At 33.9% G+C, this 22,492-nt stretch overlaps 2 protein-coding genes across 4 annotated transcripts in view; one reads left to right on the top strand and one right to left on the bottom strand.

The window, feature by feature from the left end:
- Window positions 1-1,579, bottom strand: part of LOC125058637 (cartilage oligomeric matrix protein) — a 29,855-nt gene extending 28,276 nt beyond the window's left edge. For 2 of the 3 annotated variants that reach the window (XM_047662760.1, XM_047662771.1), the window contains exons 1-2: window positions 1,407-1,579; window positions 1,061-1,144 (exon numbers count right to left, since the gene is read on the bottom strand). In XM_047662760.1, the coding sequence (XP_047518716.1) occupies window positions 1,061-1,139 (79 nt within the window). In that variant the 5' untranslated portion in view covers window positions 1,140-1,144; window positions 1,407-1,579. The remainder of the gene's footprint in view (window positions 1-1,060; window positions 1,145-1,406) is intronic. The other variant, XM_047662767.1, reaches the window with a different exon arrangement.
- Window positions 1,580-2,079: 500 nt separating this feature from the next.
- On the top strand, window positions 2,080-22,244 carry LOC125061576 (FAS-associated factor 1). The gene is made up of 15 exons (XM_047667057.1): window positions 2,080-2,227; window positions 2,567-2,635; window positions 2,717-2,837; window positions 3,157-3,282; window positions 3,829-4,000; window positions 4,305-4,449; window positions 5,662-5,784; window positions 6,358-6,478; window positions 15,993-16,138; window positions 17,100-17,254; window positions 17,799-17,935; window positions 18,533-18,695; window positions 19,691-19,928; window positions 20,322-20,399; window positions 21,692-22,244. Exons 1-15 carry the CDS (start codon window positions 2,189-2,191, stop codon window positions 21,770-21,772), a joined length of 1,914 nt encoding a protein of 637 aa, XP_047523013.1. The 5' UTR covers window positions 2,080-2,188; the 3' UTR covers window positions 21,773-22,244.
- The last annotated feature ends 248 nt before the right edge of the window (window positions 22,245-22,492 follow it).

Genomic DNA, 22,492 nt, shown 5'->3' with positions numbered 1-22,492 from the left:
AATGGACCATACAAAATCAATCTCTGCGACGCAATTTTTAGAGTTGAAAAATTATAAGTTACTGACCTCCATACTTATTGCCCTTATTGTTTTCCATTTAATAATACCTTAAGTACCAAATGATGTGCTTTCACTTAAACACACACATTTACATAAACTCGCGCGCCATTTAATTAGCCATGCCAAAAAAAAGGGTGCGTGTACTTACGAGTATGTACGCGCGTTAGAAGTTATACTTCTTTGGCATTATTAAAAATAGTTTTTGATTGCATGCAAATAATTAATAACAAATTAATAATCAAAGACTGGAAAAGGAGTCATAATAGTCAATAAAGTTCAGTTTACATTTGAAAAATGAAATAAATAATTATTTATTATTATTCTCTTACATTAAGTGTAAGATAAATTCAATTATTATTCGAATGTTGTTTTTAAATTATGTCCAATGCCGTAGCATCTTCCGTGGGAAACTTCATTTTGTTAATTTTGTGTCACGGTGCGCGCGCACCGTAAAATTTCACTCTCGTCAATTTTTCATAACGCGCCTAAAGAAGTATAACTTCAAAAAGCGACTAGTATGTTGTTTTAAATTAAAAGTCTAAACCAGAAATGCTATTACGAATAACATTATACACAATTACATTCAATATATTGATACGTGCACAAAGGCTCTTTTATTTTATTATAACTTATTAACGAACGAATTAATAAAACCAGAACTTATTCATGTTAGTACCTAGTCTATATTAGACTTCATAAAAATCTATGCCATAATTAGTAACAGACAGTAAAACAACATAGAAGTCATAGAACCTATTTATAACAGACGACACTCTTTTCGTTATTTTTATTTCATATTGTAATCCACAATATTTTTATTATTTAGTTTCCCGCCACTACTAATGACTCTACAAATAGGACAACTCCAAGTCGCGTTCGTTTTTCTTCGTGTTTCACAACTTCTAATGGCTACTTGGCGCCAATCAATTCTATTTTAAAAATTTGTTTTTAATTTAATATAACAGGAACGTGGCAGGCAAAAAAAGAATAATTCGTTTACCTTCATTTAATGTCAGCGCATTTGTCGTCAGTGCCAGTAAGGACAAAAGGGGGAGGGCGCGAAGGGCCCGCGAAGCCATATCTGCTGGAAATTACAAAATTTAAGTCGTAAAAAAATTATACCATTCCATATTTTTGTATATTTTTATAACATGAAGCATTATTTTTGTTTAGAGTATGTTATTTTAGATTTATAATATACACTTTTTACAGAAATATCTTAATATTTATTTATAACCTGTTACCAAATATAAAAAGACTACTAACTTTTTAACAGAAAAAATATTTAAGTTGTCGTTAAAAAAAAAATATTTGAATTAAATTGTAGTCTACCTTTAATTACCAACCTTTTAATGTATGCCTTGTAATTTTTTATGAATTGATAATTTATTACTACGCACAAATATAATTTATTTTATGTCCAATAACTGCCGGCATGTTATTTGAAATTATCTTGGTAAGTGCGCGTGCGCAGCGAACCAAGTTAAACTAACGCGCCTCAACTATTTGAATTCATGGATTTTTTTCTGTAGGTCGCACCTTGTGATTCATAAAATCTACAGATGACAGTCGACAGGAGACGCCAATGTCATAACTTATACTGCTAAGTGATTCTTTCCAGTACAAATATATTTTCAAAAAAATAAAAATAAAATTTAACAGTTGATTTAAAATTTTACTAAATCCTATTTTACACATTCCTTTATACCTATAGATTCTAGAAGTCTATGTGTTAAGATTTTAGATATATGGCAACACACCGAGTGTACATAAAATAATATTGACGCTTAACAGTGTTGCCGTTGTGAGATTTGTGACCGATTTCGGGGAACTGACTGTTACAGCAAACTCAATTTTTTCCATACAATTCGGTAAAATCCGACCCCATATTATTATATTTTAATTACTTGTTTTAAACACGATAAAATAACATACAGTAGTGATGGTTTTCAGAATTATATAAGATTTATTTCAACCATAGCTTTGTATTTATAATCAAATACCATTTGGGTAACTTTCAATTGAACAAACGGCAGCACTTGTAGTTAGTTTGGGAAGAGTGACTTGTCTGTTAATGTAAATGTCATAGTTATCAGAAATTTCGAGTGGAAACTGGAAATTAATCGCGATGGCTGAAAATAGAGAAGAAATTCTTGCCAATTTTCAGGTGAGTAAATAAGATATAATTTAAATTTTACTATAGGAAGTTTATAATAATATCATTCTAGATATGCAGGTTATGTGATGAACAAAAACAGTGACTTTGAACTACTATATCTAAGCTTTTATAATTTGTGTATGTAGTAATTGTGACAAATAAACTATTAATTCAACAACGTTCCTTTCCATGTAGTTCTAATAAAATTCTAAACAAAATTGTTAGTTTTCGAGAGTAATCTAACAAATGACATTGAGCCTTTGTTTTGTTTTATTTACGCATTAAACCATATGATTTCCGTTATTGCATTTAATTTTTACATAAAATGGTACGTATTTGTACTTGCAGACCATTACTAATGTTGAAGATGTCGACGAAGCATTATTTCACTTAGAAGAAAGCAATTGGGATTTACTGGTATGTAATTAAATGTTATATGTCCTTTGTCTATTGTAAAAACAAACTTAAAACTATATACATTGTGAAATGTTGTTTTAGTCTGCAATAAACAGAGTGTTGCCTCAAGATGGTAACTCCACAACTCAGTCAAATAATGCACAAGATGAAGAGATGATTGATGATGACATATCTGTGATAACTCCAAAAAACCACCCACCTGGTAAATATTATTATTTTAATACTGTTTTAAAACCATATTTTTGCCTTTGTCAAGCTTTAATCATTTTTAAACGTAGGTATGAAGTTTTTTGCCTGATCATCCACTCGAGTGTTAACAAAGGAATTTATTATTTTATTATCTACTTACCATTTTATATTAGTGCTTTGTTACCTCACTCATAAAATAAATTTGATTTTAAGAAGAATATTCTATGAGTGAACTTATTACACTTATTGAATATACTAAACGCACAGTCAATAAAAAAGCGGTACTTGTGTTACTTTAAATGTGAAAGAAGAAAATTTAATTATATTTTTAGATCGGCAAGATAATAATCAGGCTTCAACATCTTCATTAAGAAAGAGCTCCTCTGATTTAGTAGAACTTCAAGTTAACTGTAATAATAAGATAAAAGAAATTATTATGTCTGGTACAGCGACTGTCAGTAAGTAGTACAATATAATAGTTTTTATATTTAACTCAAAGATTTTTTTAATAACAGACTATATATATTTTTTACAACACAAGAAGAGTTTTTTTTTTTGTGTGCACTTGTAGTCACAATTGGACACAATTTTCACTATATAATTAAAACCATGCCTTTAAGATTGTTAAAAAGAAAAAGAGTGTTGAAAGGTTGATCAGCCTTTCATATTAAATATGGTCGAAGATACTGATAGGATTTTAGTGCAGTAGAAATTTGTTTTAAATTGAACTTTATTTATGAACATATCAGAGGAAATGTGAATTTATTGTAGTATTTAACTTGATGTTTTAATGGTAGATACATTAATTTTTTTAATAGTTTAAAATAATTAATGTATATTATTTGTGTAAAAAATGTAGTTAGATATTTCCTAACAGACTCTTCCAAGCTATATAATGTAAAGGGATATCTGTTAATTATTTTTTTATAATCTCTAACGCTAATCTTCAATATGCTATTCAGTGCTACAAATGAAATTAAAATTTCCTTTTTGTAATCCATCAGGTGATTTAAAAAATCGTTTAGAAATGGTATTTGGTATACCAGTGTGTCAGCAACAGATATCAGGCCTGGGTGGGTCAAAGGCTACGTCCACAGCACTGCTTTCAAGTTTAGGTCTAGCCAGAAATGCCGTACTTCGGTTAAAAGCTGCAGATGGATTGATGGCTGATGAAGAGTGAGTATTTTCAAATATGTTACAAGCATATTTACTGTGAACACGAAAGGAAAAACTTACTGCTATATTACCAATACTCAAAAGTATGATCTAGATTGACAATCTGCTTCTTAACCATTAACAGGCTAAAATTTAAACAAATTGATTACAATTCACAAAATAATATTCTAATGTAAACTTACCTTATTATTTATACATATTAATAGATTAGACTTGCCTTTAAATAAAGATAGTTTAATAATAAATCTATATATATTTTACAAGCGAATGCATTTGTTGTATTATTGTAAAAATATCTTACTAGGGTAGCAGAAAGACTGACAACTACATATGTTCTACATGTGAAACATGAAGACAGAGATTACACGCTCAAATACCCAGGAACCAAAACTGTGCAAGAGGTTAAAAATGATCTCTTCTCACTGACAGATATACCTGTTAGACATCAGGTTTGTACTTAACATTTATTATCTAGACTTTAGACAGTGAAAGTCACTATTACATGGTTATTTAGATAACCAGATTGAATGGCTAGATTATTTCATATACAATAGTAACAAGACTGACAAATTTTATGAGTCACATAATATGTCAATTGATATTGATAATTGTAGTTGATTAGTCAAAACATTATTTTGTATATACAAGTATCCCATAAATCAACTGAAAGCTGAAATTGAATGATTGGGTCCTATTGGACTCAATGGGGTATTCCCCAAATTAAATTATGTCACATATTTTGTGCATCCTGTAATGCTTTGTCTATCGTAACACCTAACTATCCGACCTATTAAACACAATATTGAAAAAAATACTTATCAATATTGGCGTATTTAGTTCGAAATTGGTACAACATTGCATTTTTTTAAGACACCCAAAAAACAGTTTTCTTTTAATTCTCAACACACAAATATACAGTATTTACAATTTTCTTAACTTACATAGTAATAATGATCAAAAATTAATACAAATTTAAAAGTTCTGTCTCTGTACACAGTACCTTTAAGGCTGGCAGATTTTCCTCGCTGTACTAATTAATAATAAATTTTCTTCAGTTACCTACTTCGTCTCATATACAAAATAATGTTTGACTAAATATCAACAAGTATGTGCCATATTAATTGAAATATGTGATTCATAATATTTGTCACTCTTGTTATTATATAGTATTAATTGAGTTATCTTTGTAAAGGAAGCACTGCTAAGAGCCATAAAAACTAAAACTATTTTTTTTACCCTTCTACCCTCGCAAGTAAATATACTTTAAGGGTAGAAGAAGCTGTGTAATGTTGCGTATAAAAATGTATGATTCAAATTTTTTAACTTTGTTTTGCATTCAGCGTTTATCAATTACACCTTATATATTTATTCCGCGTGCTTGTTTTGATTGATGAATTTATGTGTTCAAGTGGATTTGATAGATGGTTTAGATTTACAATTAGAAAGGCAGGCAACGGACTCGCGAGTGTAGTTTTTGCACTCTGGCAATATGAGTGCCTATGGACGGCGGTATAACATCAGATGAACCTGATTGCCCCCTGTTATATAAAAAAAAAGTTTTTTTTAATTTAAAACGTTTATAAAGGACAACGTCCATTCGTCCGCTACTTCTGTGTATAATAAAATAATATTCAGATTTAGAATAATTGATATATTGACAGGTATGGACAGGATGGCCAAATGTAACGGGCTTGGACGACACGGTGCTAGCGATGGTGGGGTTAAATCTACCTCAACATGAACTAACCGTTCGTGGAGCTCCTAAACAAAGGGAATATAAGAGGGTAAGTTTCAGTTTTTGTAATGACGTTTTTACTCTGACGTACATCAAAAATGTATTGGATTTTGAGACACGGGAGTCATAGACGCAATATGCAGGTAGGCTACATTAAATAAATTGTTAAATGATAAATTAATACACATATTGTATGTTTTAAACTATACATAATATTGTTTAAATTTAATATTTATTTAATTAAATTCTAAACATTTTTGTGCAATAGTTACTCATTTGACTCGTTCGGTTGTTTAAGAATTGACTCGAACAACTGCCCGAAGTGGGATGGTCGAGTCGGAGTAGGGTTTATAAGAGGTTGTAACACGTCATGCGCACGGGCAATTCCTTTGTTCAAGTTTGAAGTTATAGAGTTAACATAAAATCAGTGAAATGAATTAGTGAATCATTGGACTGTTTAATTTCCTACCTATTATTATTTTTTTAAATAGATCAACTAGCCCTTACAATATTAACTATTAAATAGGATTTGTGGAACATATATACTATACTTTCAAACATTAATTTGATATGTCTTGTGTGTGAAATATAATGTTTACGTGTATTCTATGAAAAATTACAGATAATTGTAGATAGTTCAGACAGTGAAAACAGTTCCGTGGAAGAGGTCGAGGATGCCGATACATTCCCAGCCGAAGATGAGATGTTCGTCGATGTTCCTTCAGATCGACTTCAGCCTTTGAGTAAGATTTGTGCTTTATTACCCGTAGTTCCTGAGATATTTCCCACTCAACAAGCTATCAAAAGAAATCGTGTTACTAACTGATAAGCTTTAGATTGAAAGAATGTGCTGAGTTTCTTGCCCGTTCTTCTCAGAACAAGGCATCCTGGTAGGTTTGCGAACGGATGGCGTAGTCTTGCTCTTGCGCGAATTTTGTGAACGTTTTGGACATTTATATGCCCTAAGATGCATCTAATTGTATCGTATTTTGATTTTTTGATATCGATAGTAAACCATGTCTTGCAACGCAGTTCTACCTTTTTTTTAATAGGATAAGGAGGCAAACGGGCAGGAGGATCACCTGATGTTAAGTGATACCGCCGCCTATCGACACGCAATGCCAGAGGGGTCGCGAATGCGTTGCCGTCCTTTATAATATATACCGTAAAAAGTTGTGAGATCCATGTAACACCAAGTCGTTTAATTTATTCAGGATCTATCCCTACTAAAGGAACCTTCTGCGTTACGTAATTAGCTAACCTAACGACATCTTATAGTGACCATATTACAAAACTTATATGTTTTAAATTAATATTTTGATACAATGATTTGGCAATGGGGGTTGAAAATGGCTGTAACTGCTTCGAGAAAAGGATGGTACGGCCGTTTCGTTTTTTTCTCCACTTTTTCATTAGTGCGGATATCTTGGCGACTATTTTTAATAAAATAAATAAAATATGTTTATTATGGAACTCATCGGCAAAGAAGACAGAGAGTGTAGGCCGATAGGAAACGTCGGCACTCTTTTAAAATAGCAAATCATCAAACAACACTTATTTTAAAACAAATATCGCAATTAATTAGAAGTAGTAGCCTGTCTAGCAGTAGTCCCAGGCCCTTTCATCAACTAGATAATCGTCAACTTTATAGTAAGCCTTTTTACACAGCTTTTCTTTTATACATTTCTTAAATTTATTAAAAGGCAGAGATAAAATAGCCTCTGGGATTTTTTTTTAAGGCACATTAACGAAACATATACAAACACTTACAGAGAACACGTAACATAGAAAACAAGATACATGCATGTGCATCAATAACAAGTGTGCACAACATTTAAAGGGAAACATTAGAATGATGAAGAGAAAATAACTTAAACATTAAAAGCAAAAAAAATACAAACATGCAATTTACAATTATATATAAAACAAAAAACCAATAATTTTCTACTTTGCCAATAATTTTCTACTTTATTTTATTAAAGAAGAGTATCCCTTTTCCCAAAAAAGAACATTGTGCGTATGTTCTATTCTAGTAAACTTATAACTATTTTTGTATACATATACATAATATTATCATAAATATATTGCGAGGGAAAGGAAAGTAATATGTTAATTTCCTTGAATTTATCTCTAAGATATTCCCTAATGTACACGACGTTAATGGATCTCTAAGATTTTCCCTCAAAATACGAAAATTATAAATTAATTCATCAACAATTTTATGGATATATAATAAATCGATAAATTTAATTTGTAAAACAATGCTGCGTAGTACTCGTAAACCAGAGACAATCGACAATGTTGACTGTGTTGTAATTCCGTCATTGATATACAAAAAACCCAAGATGCACACTCAACGTCAAAAAAACGTCCTCAAAAAATGAGCGCAACATTCTAAATTGTGCGCTCATGTCAAATAGTCTCGCGTCTAATAAGTGGAGTCGATATTATTTATTTGTGTTTTTTTTTATAAATAAATTTATGTACTTTTGAACTTTTTTGTGTGTAGTTTTTGACAAATATATTAACGCTATATAAAGTGTAGGTCAAGAGGTAGCCAATTTAACATTTTTTTTTAATTTAAAGAAAAAACTTTTTAACCGAATTAAAGTTATGTATTATTATAAATTTACAACTATTTAACATCCAACACCTTTTGTCTTCAGTCACCGTGACCACGCACGCTGTAAAGCACCCGAAAAGTCGGATAAATTTAAAATTATGTTAAATAGTTGTAAATAAAAAAGTCATTTTCGACTCCACTCAATACCTTGTCCTACCGACCACGGTCGGTCGTAAAATTTTATTGCTTTAAGTACGTATACACTGCGTTGTAATAACAACTTTAAACAATTCGCGTAAGGTTGATTTTGCAATAATATATATGCTTGTAACATATACTGTTATAGACATACTGTTATAGAAAGGGACAGAAAAAGTGTTTCGGGACACTTTCGAGTGTTACTTTTATTCGAGACTGTGCATCTTGGGTTTTTTGTATATCAATGTAATTCCGTGCATTATTAATTACAATGGCAAATTTTTAATCATCGAACGGTTCTGATTGCTAGGTATCTTAAAAGATATGAATATATATAATATATATATAATAATTATTATATTTATATGTTTTCCTAAGTTTGTGTCACATTTATTTTAGCAATATTGTTTTATTAAGATATTTCTATAAATTACTAAGTCAGCCTGTATGACTTCAAATTATTCCCCTTTTGGTAAATTTTTATGTACTGACAATACTAATATCCATGACAGCGACGCTCTTACCGGCCAAGAAAAGACACAATATCTATTTTTCATCCCCCTAAATGTTAAGGGTAGTCCACCCCTAATTTTTTTTTTAGATACAAATTTTATTTTTAATTTTTTTATGTTACAGCATTAAAAAAATACATACAACCCCTATTTTTCACCCTTCTACGATCAACCACTATTTTTTATTATAAATGATATACATGGCAAAACGACGTTTGCCGGATTACTAGCTAGTAAGAAATATAAACGTATTTTTAAAATGAAAGTTTTTTTCTAACTTTCAAAACTTCTGCTAAGAAAATAGAAACTTCTTTTCTAAAAAAAAAATTTCAAACAGCGGCCGAATCCACTTTTTCTATGTCAAATCTTATACTGTCAATTTGTTTTACTGCGCAATTTATTATATTTCTATTATACTATTTTTTTAACATCGAAATCATCACAAATGAGCTGCACCGATCTTAATCCTAATGAAAATCAAAACGCAACCGAAAACAAACAAGAACAAGAGAATAAAGGTGACGGTGATAAGCAGACCGAGCAAGAGCACACAACACCCAAGCCCAAAAGAAAACGAAAACGTATCACCTATATAAAAACACGAACGACCATTTCACGAAAATCAAAAACCAAAGCGTTAATATTAATAAAATCAATTATAAAGGCTAAATCTAAGCTATATAAGCGTACCAAAAATAATTTGGCCCCCTTGCGAATACATTCCCCTCTACCAACGCAAGCTGCAACGAATTGAAGATTGTTTATTATGTCATCTTCTAAAAGCCCGTAGAAAACAGATGTTCGCGTCTTATGGTAACTGGAGATAGCGCTGATATTGACGTGTTTCTTTATATAAAATGTGTCAACCGAGCCGGCGGGTTTTCGTCACAAAAAGCGGTCTACAGCTCTCGGATAAGTCAATGAATGCGTTGCCTATTTTGAAGTTATTATTGGGAAGATCTCCATTGGAAGGTTTTGATTTTTGGTGGACCAGTTTTGTGATATTTTTGTTTTGTTACTTACCGTTAATATCGATATTTAATGCTTTATTTTAGATGCTAATTAGAGTAATATATAAATCTAATTTTCTATTTCTTTCAATATTTTGTACACAGAAACCGTTATATTAAACATTTTTGTATTAGACTAAAATTAGCAATCAGTAAGAGGAGTTGTTCGAATTCATTCAGCTGAATTTCGTCATCGGACGTCGAGGCAGAATATACAAAATACCATCTGTGGCACCTCGACGTCCGTCGTTTCACATCTGAGTGTTTCTTAAGTGAAGTATTTCCGAACCAATTTGACTAAAGCGGGCCGCTTTAGGGTCGGGTCCTTCAAGAAAAGAGCGTACCAAATTCTTAAAAGGCCAGCAAAAGCGCTTGCGAGCCTCCTGGCAATGAGTGTCCATGGTCGGCGGTATAATCAAAATAAATCGTTGCGCTAGGTGCAGTGAATTAGATAATTTATAATGCGAGGGGGGCATATGGGGTTCAAAAGTTTCTGCGTTAAACGAAAGGGCATCCATCGATCGAAAGTTGCAATTATGAGTAAAACTACGTTATAACCTATTTCATATTATATACGAGTTCAGACCTATATATACTATATAGGTTATTTATTTTTAATGACAATAATAACTTTTGAAAACTCGTGTAGAAATCTCAAGTAAGACATAGTTTCCGTGGTTATAAATTATTTCTATATTGTTTGATTATTTTTCCCCGTGATTTCCTCCAATACTTACCTGCCTGCTACTGCACAGTAGAAACATCCCACTTCGAGGAAATTATTTACATAATCGAGATACTATGGTGGCATATCATATATTAAAGTAAAGTGAACCCTTTTATAACACGTTACTCTTATAACGCATTTTCATTTTTTTTAATATCGATTTTAATCCCCTTTATCGAGAAGATAAACGTGAATCATTACATAACGCGTTATGGTGTCATACAAGCGCGTTATTAGAGAATACTCCAACTACGCGTTTTCTATAACGCAGATCCAATCAACCGTGTTATAGGAGCGTAAACAGCAATTAATTTTTTTTTTTAATCATTTATTCATTTCGGGAACATAATGTACACTTCTGAACATCAATAAAGATTGATTGATTAGCCTTTATTGCTGACCCCCATACAATGTAATAACAATTATTTAAGTAACATAAAAAAACACTTAATTCTAACACATAAATAAAATAAAACTTAATCTAATGCATCATATGACCCGCTTTTGGTGATCAGCGTGTCCTGTGACACGTAGGCCTCTTCCAGCTGTTTCCATTCTTTTCTGTTATTAGCTCTTCTTGTCCAAGTTGTGCCTCCTATTATCTTAATATCGTCTGCCCATCTCTTGGTCGGTCTTCCTCTTTTCCTTTTTCCATCACGTGGTTGCCATTCTGTAATTATTTCTGTCCATTTCAACCTGCTATCTCTCGTCATGTGCCCAGTCCAGCGCCATTTCAACTGCCTTATTTTCTTTATAATGTCTTCTACTTTGGTCGTTGATCTGATCTCTTCTGCTCTTTTTCGATGTCTCAGTGTTACACCCACCATGCTTCTTTCCATTCCTCTTTGGCATGTTCTCAACTTTAGAAGATGTTTCTGAGATAAAGCCCAAGTCTGGCAGCCGTATGTAACACATGGTAGGATACATAGATTGAACACCTTTTTCTTAGCTACTATTGGGAAGTCTTTACTTTTAAGTACTTCCTTGAGTGACCAAAATCTCTTCCAGGCGCTAGACACTCTTCTTTCTATCTCAAGGTCCATTTGGTCATGAAATGATATTATTTGCCCTAAATATACGTAGTGATCTACATATTCGATAGCATCTCCTCCTATTTGTATCATAATAGTTTCTCTATTTGTCATTATTTTCGTTTTAGATTTGTTCATAGAAAGCCCAACTATCTTGCTTGCTTCTGTCAGCTGTTGCAGCATAGTTTGAAGCGTCTTTGCGTTATCTGAAATGATCACTAAATCGTCTGCGAATCTTAGGTGGTTCAGTTGTCTGCCGTTTATGTTTATGCCGACCTTATCCCATTCCAAATTTCTAAATAAACTCTCCAAAATGGCTGAGAAGAGTTTTGGGGACAAAGGATCGCCCTGTCTCACACCCCTGGCTATAGGAAATTCTTCACCCGTTGTCTCTAGTTTAATATAAGCCGTGCTACTTGTATATATATTTCTAATTATACGTATGTATTTTTTTGGTATACCTTGATGTATTAAGGCTCTCCAGAGGGAATCGTGCTTTATAGAGTCGAATGCTTTACTGTAGTCTACAAAAGCGATGTATAGTGCTTTTCCGTATTCTTTGCACTTTTGTATTAGCTGTTTTATAACATGTATATGATCTACAGTTGAGAATCCGGATCTGAATCCAGCTTGTTCCATGGGTTGTTGTTCATCCATTACCTTCGTTATTCTTCGCAGGATCATTTTGGAGAAAACTTTATACATGTTGGACATAAGGCTTATAGGTCTATAGTTTTCTATGATGTTCCTGTCACCCTTTTTGTGGAGCAGTGTAATTATGTTCTTCGTCCATTGAGAAGGTATGTATTCCGTTTTTAGTATGGTGTTGAATAGTTCAGTAAGCTTTCTTAGGTTCCCTGGTGCTGCTGATGATACTTTGATCATCTCATTAGTTATGTGATCTGGTCCAGGCGCTTTTCCATTTTTTAGGCTTTTGATAGCATGCTCCGTTTCTGAAAGGAGAAATTTAGGTACCTCTTCTTCGTCTTGTTCAAGATTTACTGAATTCTGTGAGGTATTATCAGTCTCTAGTGAGTAGAGGTTTCTATAGAAGTCTGTTGCAGTTTTCAATATATCTTTTCTTTTTGTCTGTTGTTTGCCTACGTAGTTCTTAATGTTCGGTATCCATTGTTTTGTTTCTACGAGTTCTTTTAGAGCTTTTTTAACTCCTCCTGTCTTGGTTATGTGGTAATTAAGTGCTTCTATTCTTCTTTTGGTTCTTTCTTTCTTAATATTGTTACTAATTTTCTTACTTACTTCTGATATCAATTTTAGATTTTGCTTGTTTTTTCCAAGTTTTAAGATCTGTTTTCTTTCTTCCATTAGCTTTTGAGTTTCTTTTCCAATTTGTTTCTTGTTAGTTTTTGGGGGATTGCGACTTAGAGTTCCAAGTATTTCATTTACTTCATTGATATATTTTCCTTCTATCTGGTTTTTGACTTCATTGTCAGGGATTTGTTTTACTATAATTAGCTTTGTTTTTGTGTTGTATTTATTTCTACTTTTCTTTGGTTCGATACATTTTATGGTGGCTCTTACTAATCGATGATTGGTGTTGAAGTTGAGTTGATTTAATACACTAACGTTCTGGAAGGGTTTCCTATTGTTGGTTCCGATGTAGTCGATTTCATTTTTGTGGCGTCCGTCCGGTGATATCCATGTCCACTTCTTCGCCGTAACTTTTTTGAAGAAACTGTTCATGAATGCTAAATTATTTTCGAGAGCGAGATTGAGCATTCGTTCTCCATTTTTGCTCCTTGGGCCGAAGCCGAAGTCGCCTATGATGTTCTCTTCACCAGGACGTCTGCGTCCTATTCTTCCATTGAAATCGCCCATAACTATGATGTTTTTGTAAGTATTTTGTAAAACTGTAGTCAATTGGTTGTAAAACTTATCTTTGATATGTTCTTCATGATTTTCAGTAGGTGCATAAATTTGTATAATTGACCATTTGTCCTTGAAACCTGGAAAATTTATATTAAGAATGGCTATTCTATCTGATATGCCCTTAAATTCTTCTATATTTGGCTGTAAGTATTTTTTAACCATAAAGCCTACTCCATGGGATCCTTTTATTTCGCCTTTATAATAGAAGATATACTCTTTATGATCTTCAATGCTTTCGCCTATTCTTCTTATTTCGCTTAATCCTAATATGTCCCAGTTTATCTTTAAAAGAGCTAACTCTAGCTCGGTAAGTTTTTCGTGTGTTCTCAATGATAGACAGTTCAGAGTGGCGATATAAAGTATCTTATTTTCGATTCGGCTTGGAGTGATGGAACTTGTAATGTTTTTGTGAATCTTCTCATCTCGTTTCTGAGCTGGAAGGGAGTGGTCGATAGCCCCCACGGTGACCAGCCGGCTTGGGGTGGTTAGTGCGTTTTGTCTTTTGTTGTTGTGTTTGAAAGAATTATGTTGGTTCGAGCGGTCAGGGGCGCATACTAGTTTTTTTGCTGTTTCGGCGTTGAATTCGGGCCATGCGCTTCGTAGTAATCAAGTAAGTTTATTTTTTTACTTGTTGATTGGGGTTGATATTGTTTCGGAGATTCTGAGAAGTTTCTTTTTCTTTTTTCAGATTTCTCACGCGTATTCTCGTATATAACGAGCTTATCTTTTTTAATGTGGCAAGTTTTCCCTTTAGCACGTTCAGCTTTTAGTTCGGTTTGTAATAGTTTTCTTTTTTCTAATACTTCTTTGGAAAAATCTTCTTTTACATACATGTTAGATGGGAGTTTGTTTCCATTTTTCAGTACCTCGTATTTTCTCCAAAGGCTAGTGAAGTTAACGAGGACTGGGCGAGGATTTTCACTCTTTTTGCCCAGTCTATAAGCTGAGCTTAGCTCTTTAGGGTCCAAGGATAAACCAGTTGGATTATTTATCAACTTCAGCATGTGTGTAAGCAGGTTAGGTTCTTCTTGTTGGTTTTCATGTATGCCAAAAAATACTAAATTATTTTTCCTTTTCCCATCTTCAAGGAATTTTACTTTGTCTTTTAGAACGACGATCTCCGATTTAAGTTTCTTGTTTTCTTCAGTTAATTCTGCTAACTTCACATTTATACTGCTTACGACGGACTTTGTTACACTTTCTGTTATAATTCTCGTCTGATCTTCCAACTTTTCGCACAGCTTTTGGTGTATCGATTCTATAAGGTATTCCATTTCTTTTTTGTCCATACTTTGAAATGTTGTTTCTAATTTTTTTTTTTTATTTTATTACAGAATTATTTTTCCTTTTATATTCTATCCGTTAGAAATAGATTAGATATCTTCAAGTAAAATTATAAAAACAAAAATTCGAAATTAATTGAAGTGTCAATATTCCGTGTCTAGGTTTGAACTCGGGCCGATACAAATGTTCGATTCAGGAACACAGCTTATCTGCGACGCCGAGATACTGTATGACGAAGAGGACGAATTACTTGAACAGTTTCTTTCTTGAGTGACGTTTACAAGGAGTGACTAATGTAATATTAGGTCGCTGCAAGTCACGTATACCCGTTTAACATCACTGTTACAAAGTCGTAGTTTTTTCTTCTTTTTGTAGTAATATCAACAAAAATTGACTGATCCTTGTTCCAAGTCACTTGCACTAGATTTGTACACGCACTTTTAATTGTTTTAGTCAAAGCGAAAAGTCACCGTTGCAATAACACAAATTAAAACGTGAAAATGTTCTATTTTTTACACTAATAATGAGGCAGATACGTTTGCCTGTGGTATATCTTCTCCTGGTTCAGTTTGATATTTACTTTTTATTGTGTATTCTCACTTATTTCTATTTTTAATTGGTTATTTTGTGAGGACTCGATATTCAACTTGCGCCTACCCGCAACGAACTTTTTCAATAAAGAAATCCATATTAAATGCTTCTAATTTTACATTTACTGCCAGTTCTCAAATCAAGGTCGTAGAACGGACGAGAAGAACTGGCAATAAACTCTGCCACTTTTTTTCCGATAGTTATAAAACACTAGCAAACTCGGCGAACTCCGTTTCGCCACCAGATGGCTTCGTTTGGTGATCCCGCTTTTCTGTTGAATTTTTTCCTGAATTTTCTTTGCTATAAACCTCACGGAGCCCGAGACCTTTCCAACGAATGCAAAACCGTGGAAAGCGGGTCGTGCGTTCTGGAGTTATAGCGTCAGGAAGGAAAACCCGACTTATTTTTATATAGTAGATTATGGGCAGATTTTTTCTATAATTCATCTTTTTAGTGTCCGAGCGTGTCCGAGATGAAGCCCTAGGCTGTATAGAGTTCGCGCAACGTTTCCGAGCTCGGTACGGACCGAATTCGCCTAACTTCTTCGAAGGGACACTGCAGGACGCTATCAAGGAGTCATGTCTCACCCCAGCCAAAGAGGTAATTATATACTTTTTAATTCAAGCAATAATAACCAGCACATCTGGCTTTTCAAGATTGCGCAAGTTGCAATGTTAGGATAGCCTGGTAAAAAAATATTTCTATGAATGAAAGAAAGAAAAAACTTTATTATACACAATATACAGGATATTTAGGTATAGTAAAGTGCTACCCATACTAAGATTCCCTGTGTTCTGGGCAGCCAGTCTCTTCCTTCCTCTACGTAAAACAAATTTAGAATTAAACGATTTTTTCACTATAAGAATATTTTCTGTATTAGCATAGGACAGGTTGACAAGATATTGTTTGAGATTTTTAGTAAGTGTTTGTAATGTGAGTTTTGAAATGTTAGTGATAATTTTGATTTTAAGGAAGTGGTTAAAGATGAAAGGGCCTGGGAACGAGAAAAAGCGTTGGGCTAATAATTGGAGTACGTGCTCAATTTATTATAATTTTGAAGTAAATACCCCCTGTATTTTGTTGGAGTGTAATTACTTAGAATATTTACAAAATTCCCTCTGGGCCTAGGTTCCTTCGAAACGATTATATAACTGAGTTAAATGTAACTTTTTATTTATGTAAATCTCTTTCTCCAGTAATGTAATTCTTTTCTCTCTCTCCTGGAGAAAGAGAGCCATAGACAAACTCAGTTGGAAAAAGCTGGAAGTGGCTTTTTTACAAGTGAAGGGGTTCCGAACGACGGTGTTTTCCTACTTGCATACGTACGTGATCGTGGGTTGAAGGAAAATGAGAGGAGAGTGACACTTTTTAAATGAATAAATCGTCATGCTTTTATGTAAAAGACGAGCTGGAGGCTCACCTGATGTTAAGTGTTACCGCCGCCCATGGACACCCACATTGCCAGGGGGCTCAAAAGTGCCTTGCCGGCCTTTTAAGACCTGTTTAAAGGATAACCTATAAAGAAAACAAGTTCCATGAATTAGCTAGATATTTTTTTCAGAGAAAGCTCCTCGCAGTGTATCTGCATCATGAGCATTCGGTCCTGTCGAATGTGTTTTGTGCCCAACTTCTCGGCTGTGAAACGGTGCTGCAGACACTTTCGGCAAACTTCATAGTGTACGGCTGGGATCTCACTTACCCGGATAACATGAATTTGTAAGTATATTGAACCATTTTTGAATTTTTTTTATATAGAATGGGGATGCAAAAATCTTACAAGACGCCCAAAAGGGCAGTCTTCACAGCCCCAAATGAAAAATATTTTTTTTTTAATTTATGGATGTCACGAGAATTTGATAGATAAAACTCTGTAATAGGCAGGACAGAGATGCTTGGTCATGAACAGGAATCTTTTCCTCTGTTATGTCGATTATGAGAAAGCCTTTGACAATGTACGGCATGGTAAATTGATGGAAATACTCCAGAGAATCGGCCCCAAAATACTCAGCCCGCTGTTAAATCCGCCACTGGTCGCAGAACCGTTTCAGGCACATTCTGTGTTGTGTTGCTCCAAGTCGTTCTTTTATTTATTTATTTTTCTTTAAGAGTATGCGGTCTCACAGCCTTACCCACTAAACCCCTCCCACCAGTCACAGTTGGGGTAACTAGGTATCGCGTTACCATTCTTGGTAGACGAAGAGATGGTTTATTTAGCCTAACCAAGCTTCAAAGATAACCTTTTCATAATAATACTTTTCAGATTACTAACGTCAGTGACAAATGCGTTAGACCTGGTGGCGAGTAGGACGATTCAAAGGATTCCAATTGATCGGTTGCCCGCGCTGATTATTATCATGCGCCTGCGCTCCAATACAGAGATCTACTCCGTTATCAATGGTACGATTTTTCAATAACGCAATAGAATTTGATCCAAAACTTTTTTGCCGAAATCAAACCTCTTGGAGGGGCCTGTGTTTGTATATATGTATATTTATTTCTACAGCGAATTATAATAATAATGAAATTCTTATTTGGTGATTACGTCAACAATAATTATTTACTTTTTTACACATATTACCCACACATTGTCTGTGCTTGAAAACGAAATGCATTTTCGAGAATTCCTACCAAAAATTAATACGTTTATGTACTATTATTTTTGAGAGCTTTACTTAGTTTTGCTGACAAGAGGAGTGGGGGGGATATTCAAATATTACGTAACGAATTTTGGGGGGGGTCCTTTTATAAAACGTTACGATGCGGGGCGGGGATTGAATTACGCGTTATTGTTAATATTATTTTCGACTTTCCAGTACTTTACACCACATAATGGTAACTTTTAACTATATGGTCAAGAAACGTTTTACTATACAGAGAAACGTTTTAGGTACAGAAAAACGTTACGGAGCGTTACATGGGTGGGGGGTACGAAAATTGCGTGACGTAATACTTGAACAGCCCCCTATAATTAATTAAGCATATTTTGGTTTGTAGGTAACGTGGGTGTATCGGAGTTGGTGGGGGGTTTAATGGAGGCGGTGGAAAGGTTCGCGGTTCAAAGGGAAGAAGACGCGAAGGTCGAGAGGGAGAGACTTGCGAGGCAACGTGTCAAGTGGGAGCAGGACGAGGCGTACCAGATGAGTCTTGATGCTGATAGGTATGAATTCAAAGTCAAGGTGCTTTTATAGCGTGATCGAGTATTTAAACCATAAGTTTAACTTCGACTTAACTTCTTATTATGACATTTGCATGCCTATTTATATTTGGCTAATTGTGCGGATTTTTCTTGTTGTTCGATCTAATTGTCCCACTATCTTGGCAAATAAACTATTGATTTATTTATTTTAAAAATAATAACTTAAAGACAATTACATCAGCGACCATTACGAATAGATCTCTTTAACTTTAAAATTAAATTAATTCTTCTCCAAAGAGAATATAAATCAATTGTAAATAAAACATGATTATTAAAATAGAGATGACACCGAGTTGGACAGAGGAATTCTGGAGGACACGGTCAGGATATAGGAGACTTTTGAAAGACAATGGTAGAGGCCAAAGATAGTATGTAAATCTACCAAAATCTACCAGCTAAATAGCGTAATTTACTGAATTTTTTTTTTACATTCTTGGTACAGAAACATAAAACATTAATTATTTACAAGCATGTGAGCGTCATCGTCCATTCCACTACTCTGATTATTTTGGGTCACGTGACTTATAAAAATCAATGATTTTTCTGGATTTTTTACAAGTAATTTTACTCTAACGCTTTTATAAGTCATGTGCATACTATTACTTTTAATATTAATTACGTTCAAGTATTAAGTAGCATTACGTAAGCAGATTTACTGTAATTCCCCCCTCCCCTCTCCTTCCTCTTGTCAGCAAAAGTAAAGCTCCAAAAAATAAAAGTACATAAATGTATTCATTTTTTGTAGGAATCCTCGAAAATGCATTTTGTTTTCAAGTACAGTTAATGTGTGGGTAATGTGTAAAAAAGTTAATAATGACTGTTGATGTAATCTTCTAATAAGAAAATCAAAGACCCCCCCCCCCCCTCCTATAGGGGTGCACTATAGTGCTGACGTAATACTTGAACGGCCTCTAACACTTTCATACATGAAGTTTAATACTTTAAAAATTGAACAGAGCAAAAGAGGAAGTAAAGAAGCAGTTAGAGCTAGAACGGAATCAAGAGATAGAGCGCGCGGAGTCCGAGCGTCAAATGCAAGAAGCGCACAAGGAGGCGCAAAGGCTCGGTGCGGAGGCGCGGGTGCCTCCCGAGCCAGAGGCAGACGCCGGTGACGTCACGCGCATACGGGTGCGCCTGCCCCCACCCCACCACGAGTGCTTGGAGAGGCGGTTTAGGGCAGAAGACACGCTGGCCGTGAGTCACTCTTGCGTTTAATTCTTTTCTTGTTTTTTGCTGACTCCATAGTTGTACAAAATAAACCTTTGGTTATTTATAAAAATACTAGCTGATCCGGCAAACGTTTGTTTTGCCATGTATATTATTTCTAGGAAACATTTTTTAGTTCAAAAAAAATAACTATATACAATAATACAAAAAAAATTACCATAAAAAAAAATCCCTAAAAATTTTTTGGAGTGGACACCCCCTATCACTTAGGGGTTTTAAAGATAGATAGTATCCGATTCTCAGATTTACTAAATATGCATAAATATTTCATAAGAATCGGTCGAGCCCTTTCGGAGAAGTAAGGGAACGAAGATTGCGACACGAGAATTTATATATATATAGAGATGTTTCGATTTTCAGGGGCTATTAGACTTCTTAGCGTCGAAAGGTTACCCACAAGAGAACTACAAAGTAATTTCTAGCTGGCCTAGAAGAGACGTAAGTTTATTCAGTATTTGTTATCTGACACCTGGTCGAGTTTGCTTTTTATGGAACAGGAGGCAAATGAGCAGGCGGGTCACTTTAAGTTAAGTGTTTACCGCCGCCCATGGACACCAGGTCTGCAATTGCGTCGACGGTCTTTTGGTGCCTTCCAAGCTTTGTACTTATACACCGTTCGTTCCGGCGAATCATTGATTTAATTTGATGGGCAGGTATCATTTTTAATATAAAAATACATGGCAGAAATAAGTTGTAACAAAATTCTTCTATCGCCAGTCCCCACTTGTTTAAAACAGTTTTTTTAAGTAAAAGTAGTTTTAGAGTTAACTAATCAAACATAAGTCATAAAAGACATTAAGGGTCGATTCGACCAAACAAGAGTAAGTCTTAATCTTAGAATAAAACGTCAGTTAATCGAGAGTAAATCAATTTTACGTTTTACCAACTACAAATTCTAAGAATAGTGGGCCTATTCGGGTATTGCTACTATACCGCCCTTTCGCACGGAATAACAGCTATTCCTAGAATAATTTAATGGCGTCAGTCAGTCAAATCAGCTGATTTCTGTCATTTCACAAATATGTATTCTGTGTTTTAATTTCAAGTCAACGCAACGCACTAAATTAATAGTCTGGCATTGTATAAGAAACGTTTAAACAATTTATTTATATATTTTTTATTTTCTATAATATTAGAATGAAATTCAACTGGGCTCAACAGAAGTTCCTTTTTAGATGAAAGCCTCAAACAAACAAGACATAAAACCTTTTTGTTGTCGTTTGACACCTGTTAAAAGCTACTTTTTCACACTATAATACGGCAAAATCGAGTTGACATGATGTATGCTCTTACACTGTCCCGTTGTAGAACAACATTTATTTGCCGAGTTTTATTTTCGTTCACCATTCTCTTGCTATTCGCGTATTGTTATTCCTAGCGCAATTATACTATCGATTACGTGGACAAACGACTATGGATTTACTCGAGATTAAAATCATGGAATAGATTATTCTTGGTATAGTTCTCGTGTATAAATTGAAGTTTGGTCGAATCGACCCTAAGTATACGAGAATGTTGAGTATGTGGGTGTGTGTGTGCGTATGTATTTGAGAGTAGCTAAGAGTTGTTATAAAAGAGCGTTGTGTCTGTGTTCGTTTTTGAAACCCCTGTCACGCCAATACACTTAATGACAATCGCTTATTGTATGCAGCTACGCGATTTAATCGCTATTCAAAACGGAGCGTATTATAATGTAAATGTAATTAATTAATACTCAATTTATTATTCAGCTGACCGCGGAATCTCAAAGCAGTACACTGAAGGCACTCAATCTTTATCCACAAGAAACCATCGTTCTGGAGGAGCGGTGAAGAGCGCTACTTTTTTGCAACTACCCACCATTTGTCATACGGTTTTTTATCTAAACGGGGATTTCCTCTTAACTTTGCCGTTTTTAATAGATAAAATTGGAATTGTGGGTTCATTGTGAACATTTTGTTGTATTTATTTTTATATCGGTCCAGCCACGTTTCGAAAGTATGAACCAGTTCTTCTGACAATTCTAAGCCGAAATTATCCACAAATTGGAAATTTCTGAACAGAATTTAAGTCATAAGCATAATATGATTGGCGGATTTGCTTCTTTTTTTTTTAATTCGTCTAAGGAATCGTCCCCATAACAGTGTCAATGTATGACGTAATTGAAATCAGTGAACTTAAAGAGAAGCGAAAAGTTTGCGTGTACCTCAATGAAATATTAGCATTGTCTAATTGCAACATGTTACAATAATAATTCTTAATTTGTATAAATTGCATTATGTTAATTAAAGATTTTAAGATGGATCGTTGTATTTCTTTATACCCCTTTAAACTATTAATCACCAATTAAATGCTTACGGCACTTGTTTAAATTAATTACAAGTGGACTAGTTTCTAAAACCAACTGCGATGTTTTTTCAAATTAATAACAAAACATACTGATGAAAAAATTACTTTATAGGACCAACTGTGCTATTTTTCTAACTAATTACATAACATACTGATGAAACTCTTTTAATTTATAAGACCAACTGCGCCATTTTTTAAATTAA

The sequence above is a fragment of the Pieris napi genome, chromosome 2 (genome assembly GCF_905475465.1).
Source record: "Pieris napi chromosome 2, ilPieNapi1.2, whole genome shotgun sequence".
NCBI lineage: Eukaryota > Metazoa > Arthropoda > Insecta > Lepidoptera > Pieridae > Pieris > Pieris napi.
Note: the sequence above shows the minus strand (reverse complement) of the source record. Positions and strands in the feature narration are given on the sequence as shown.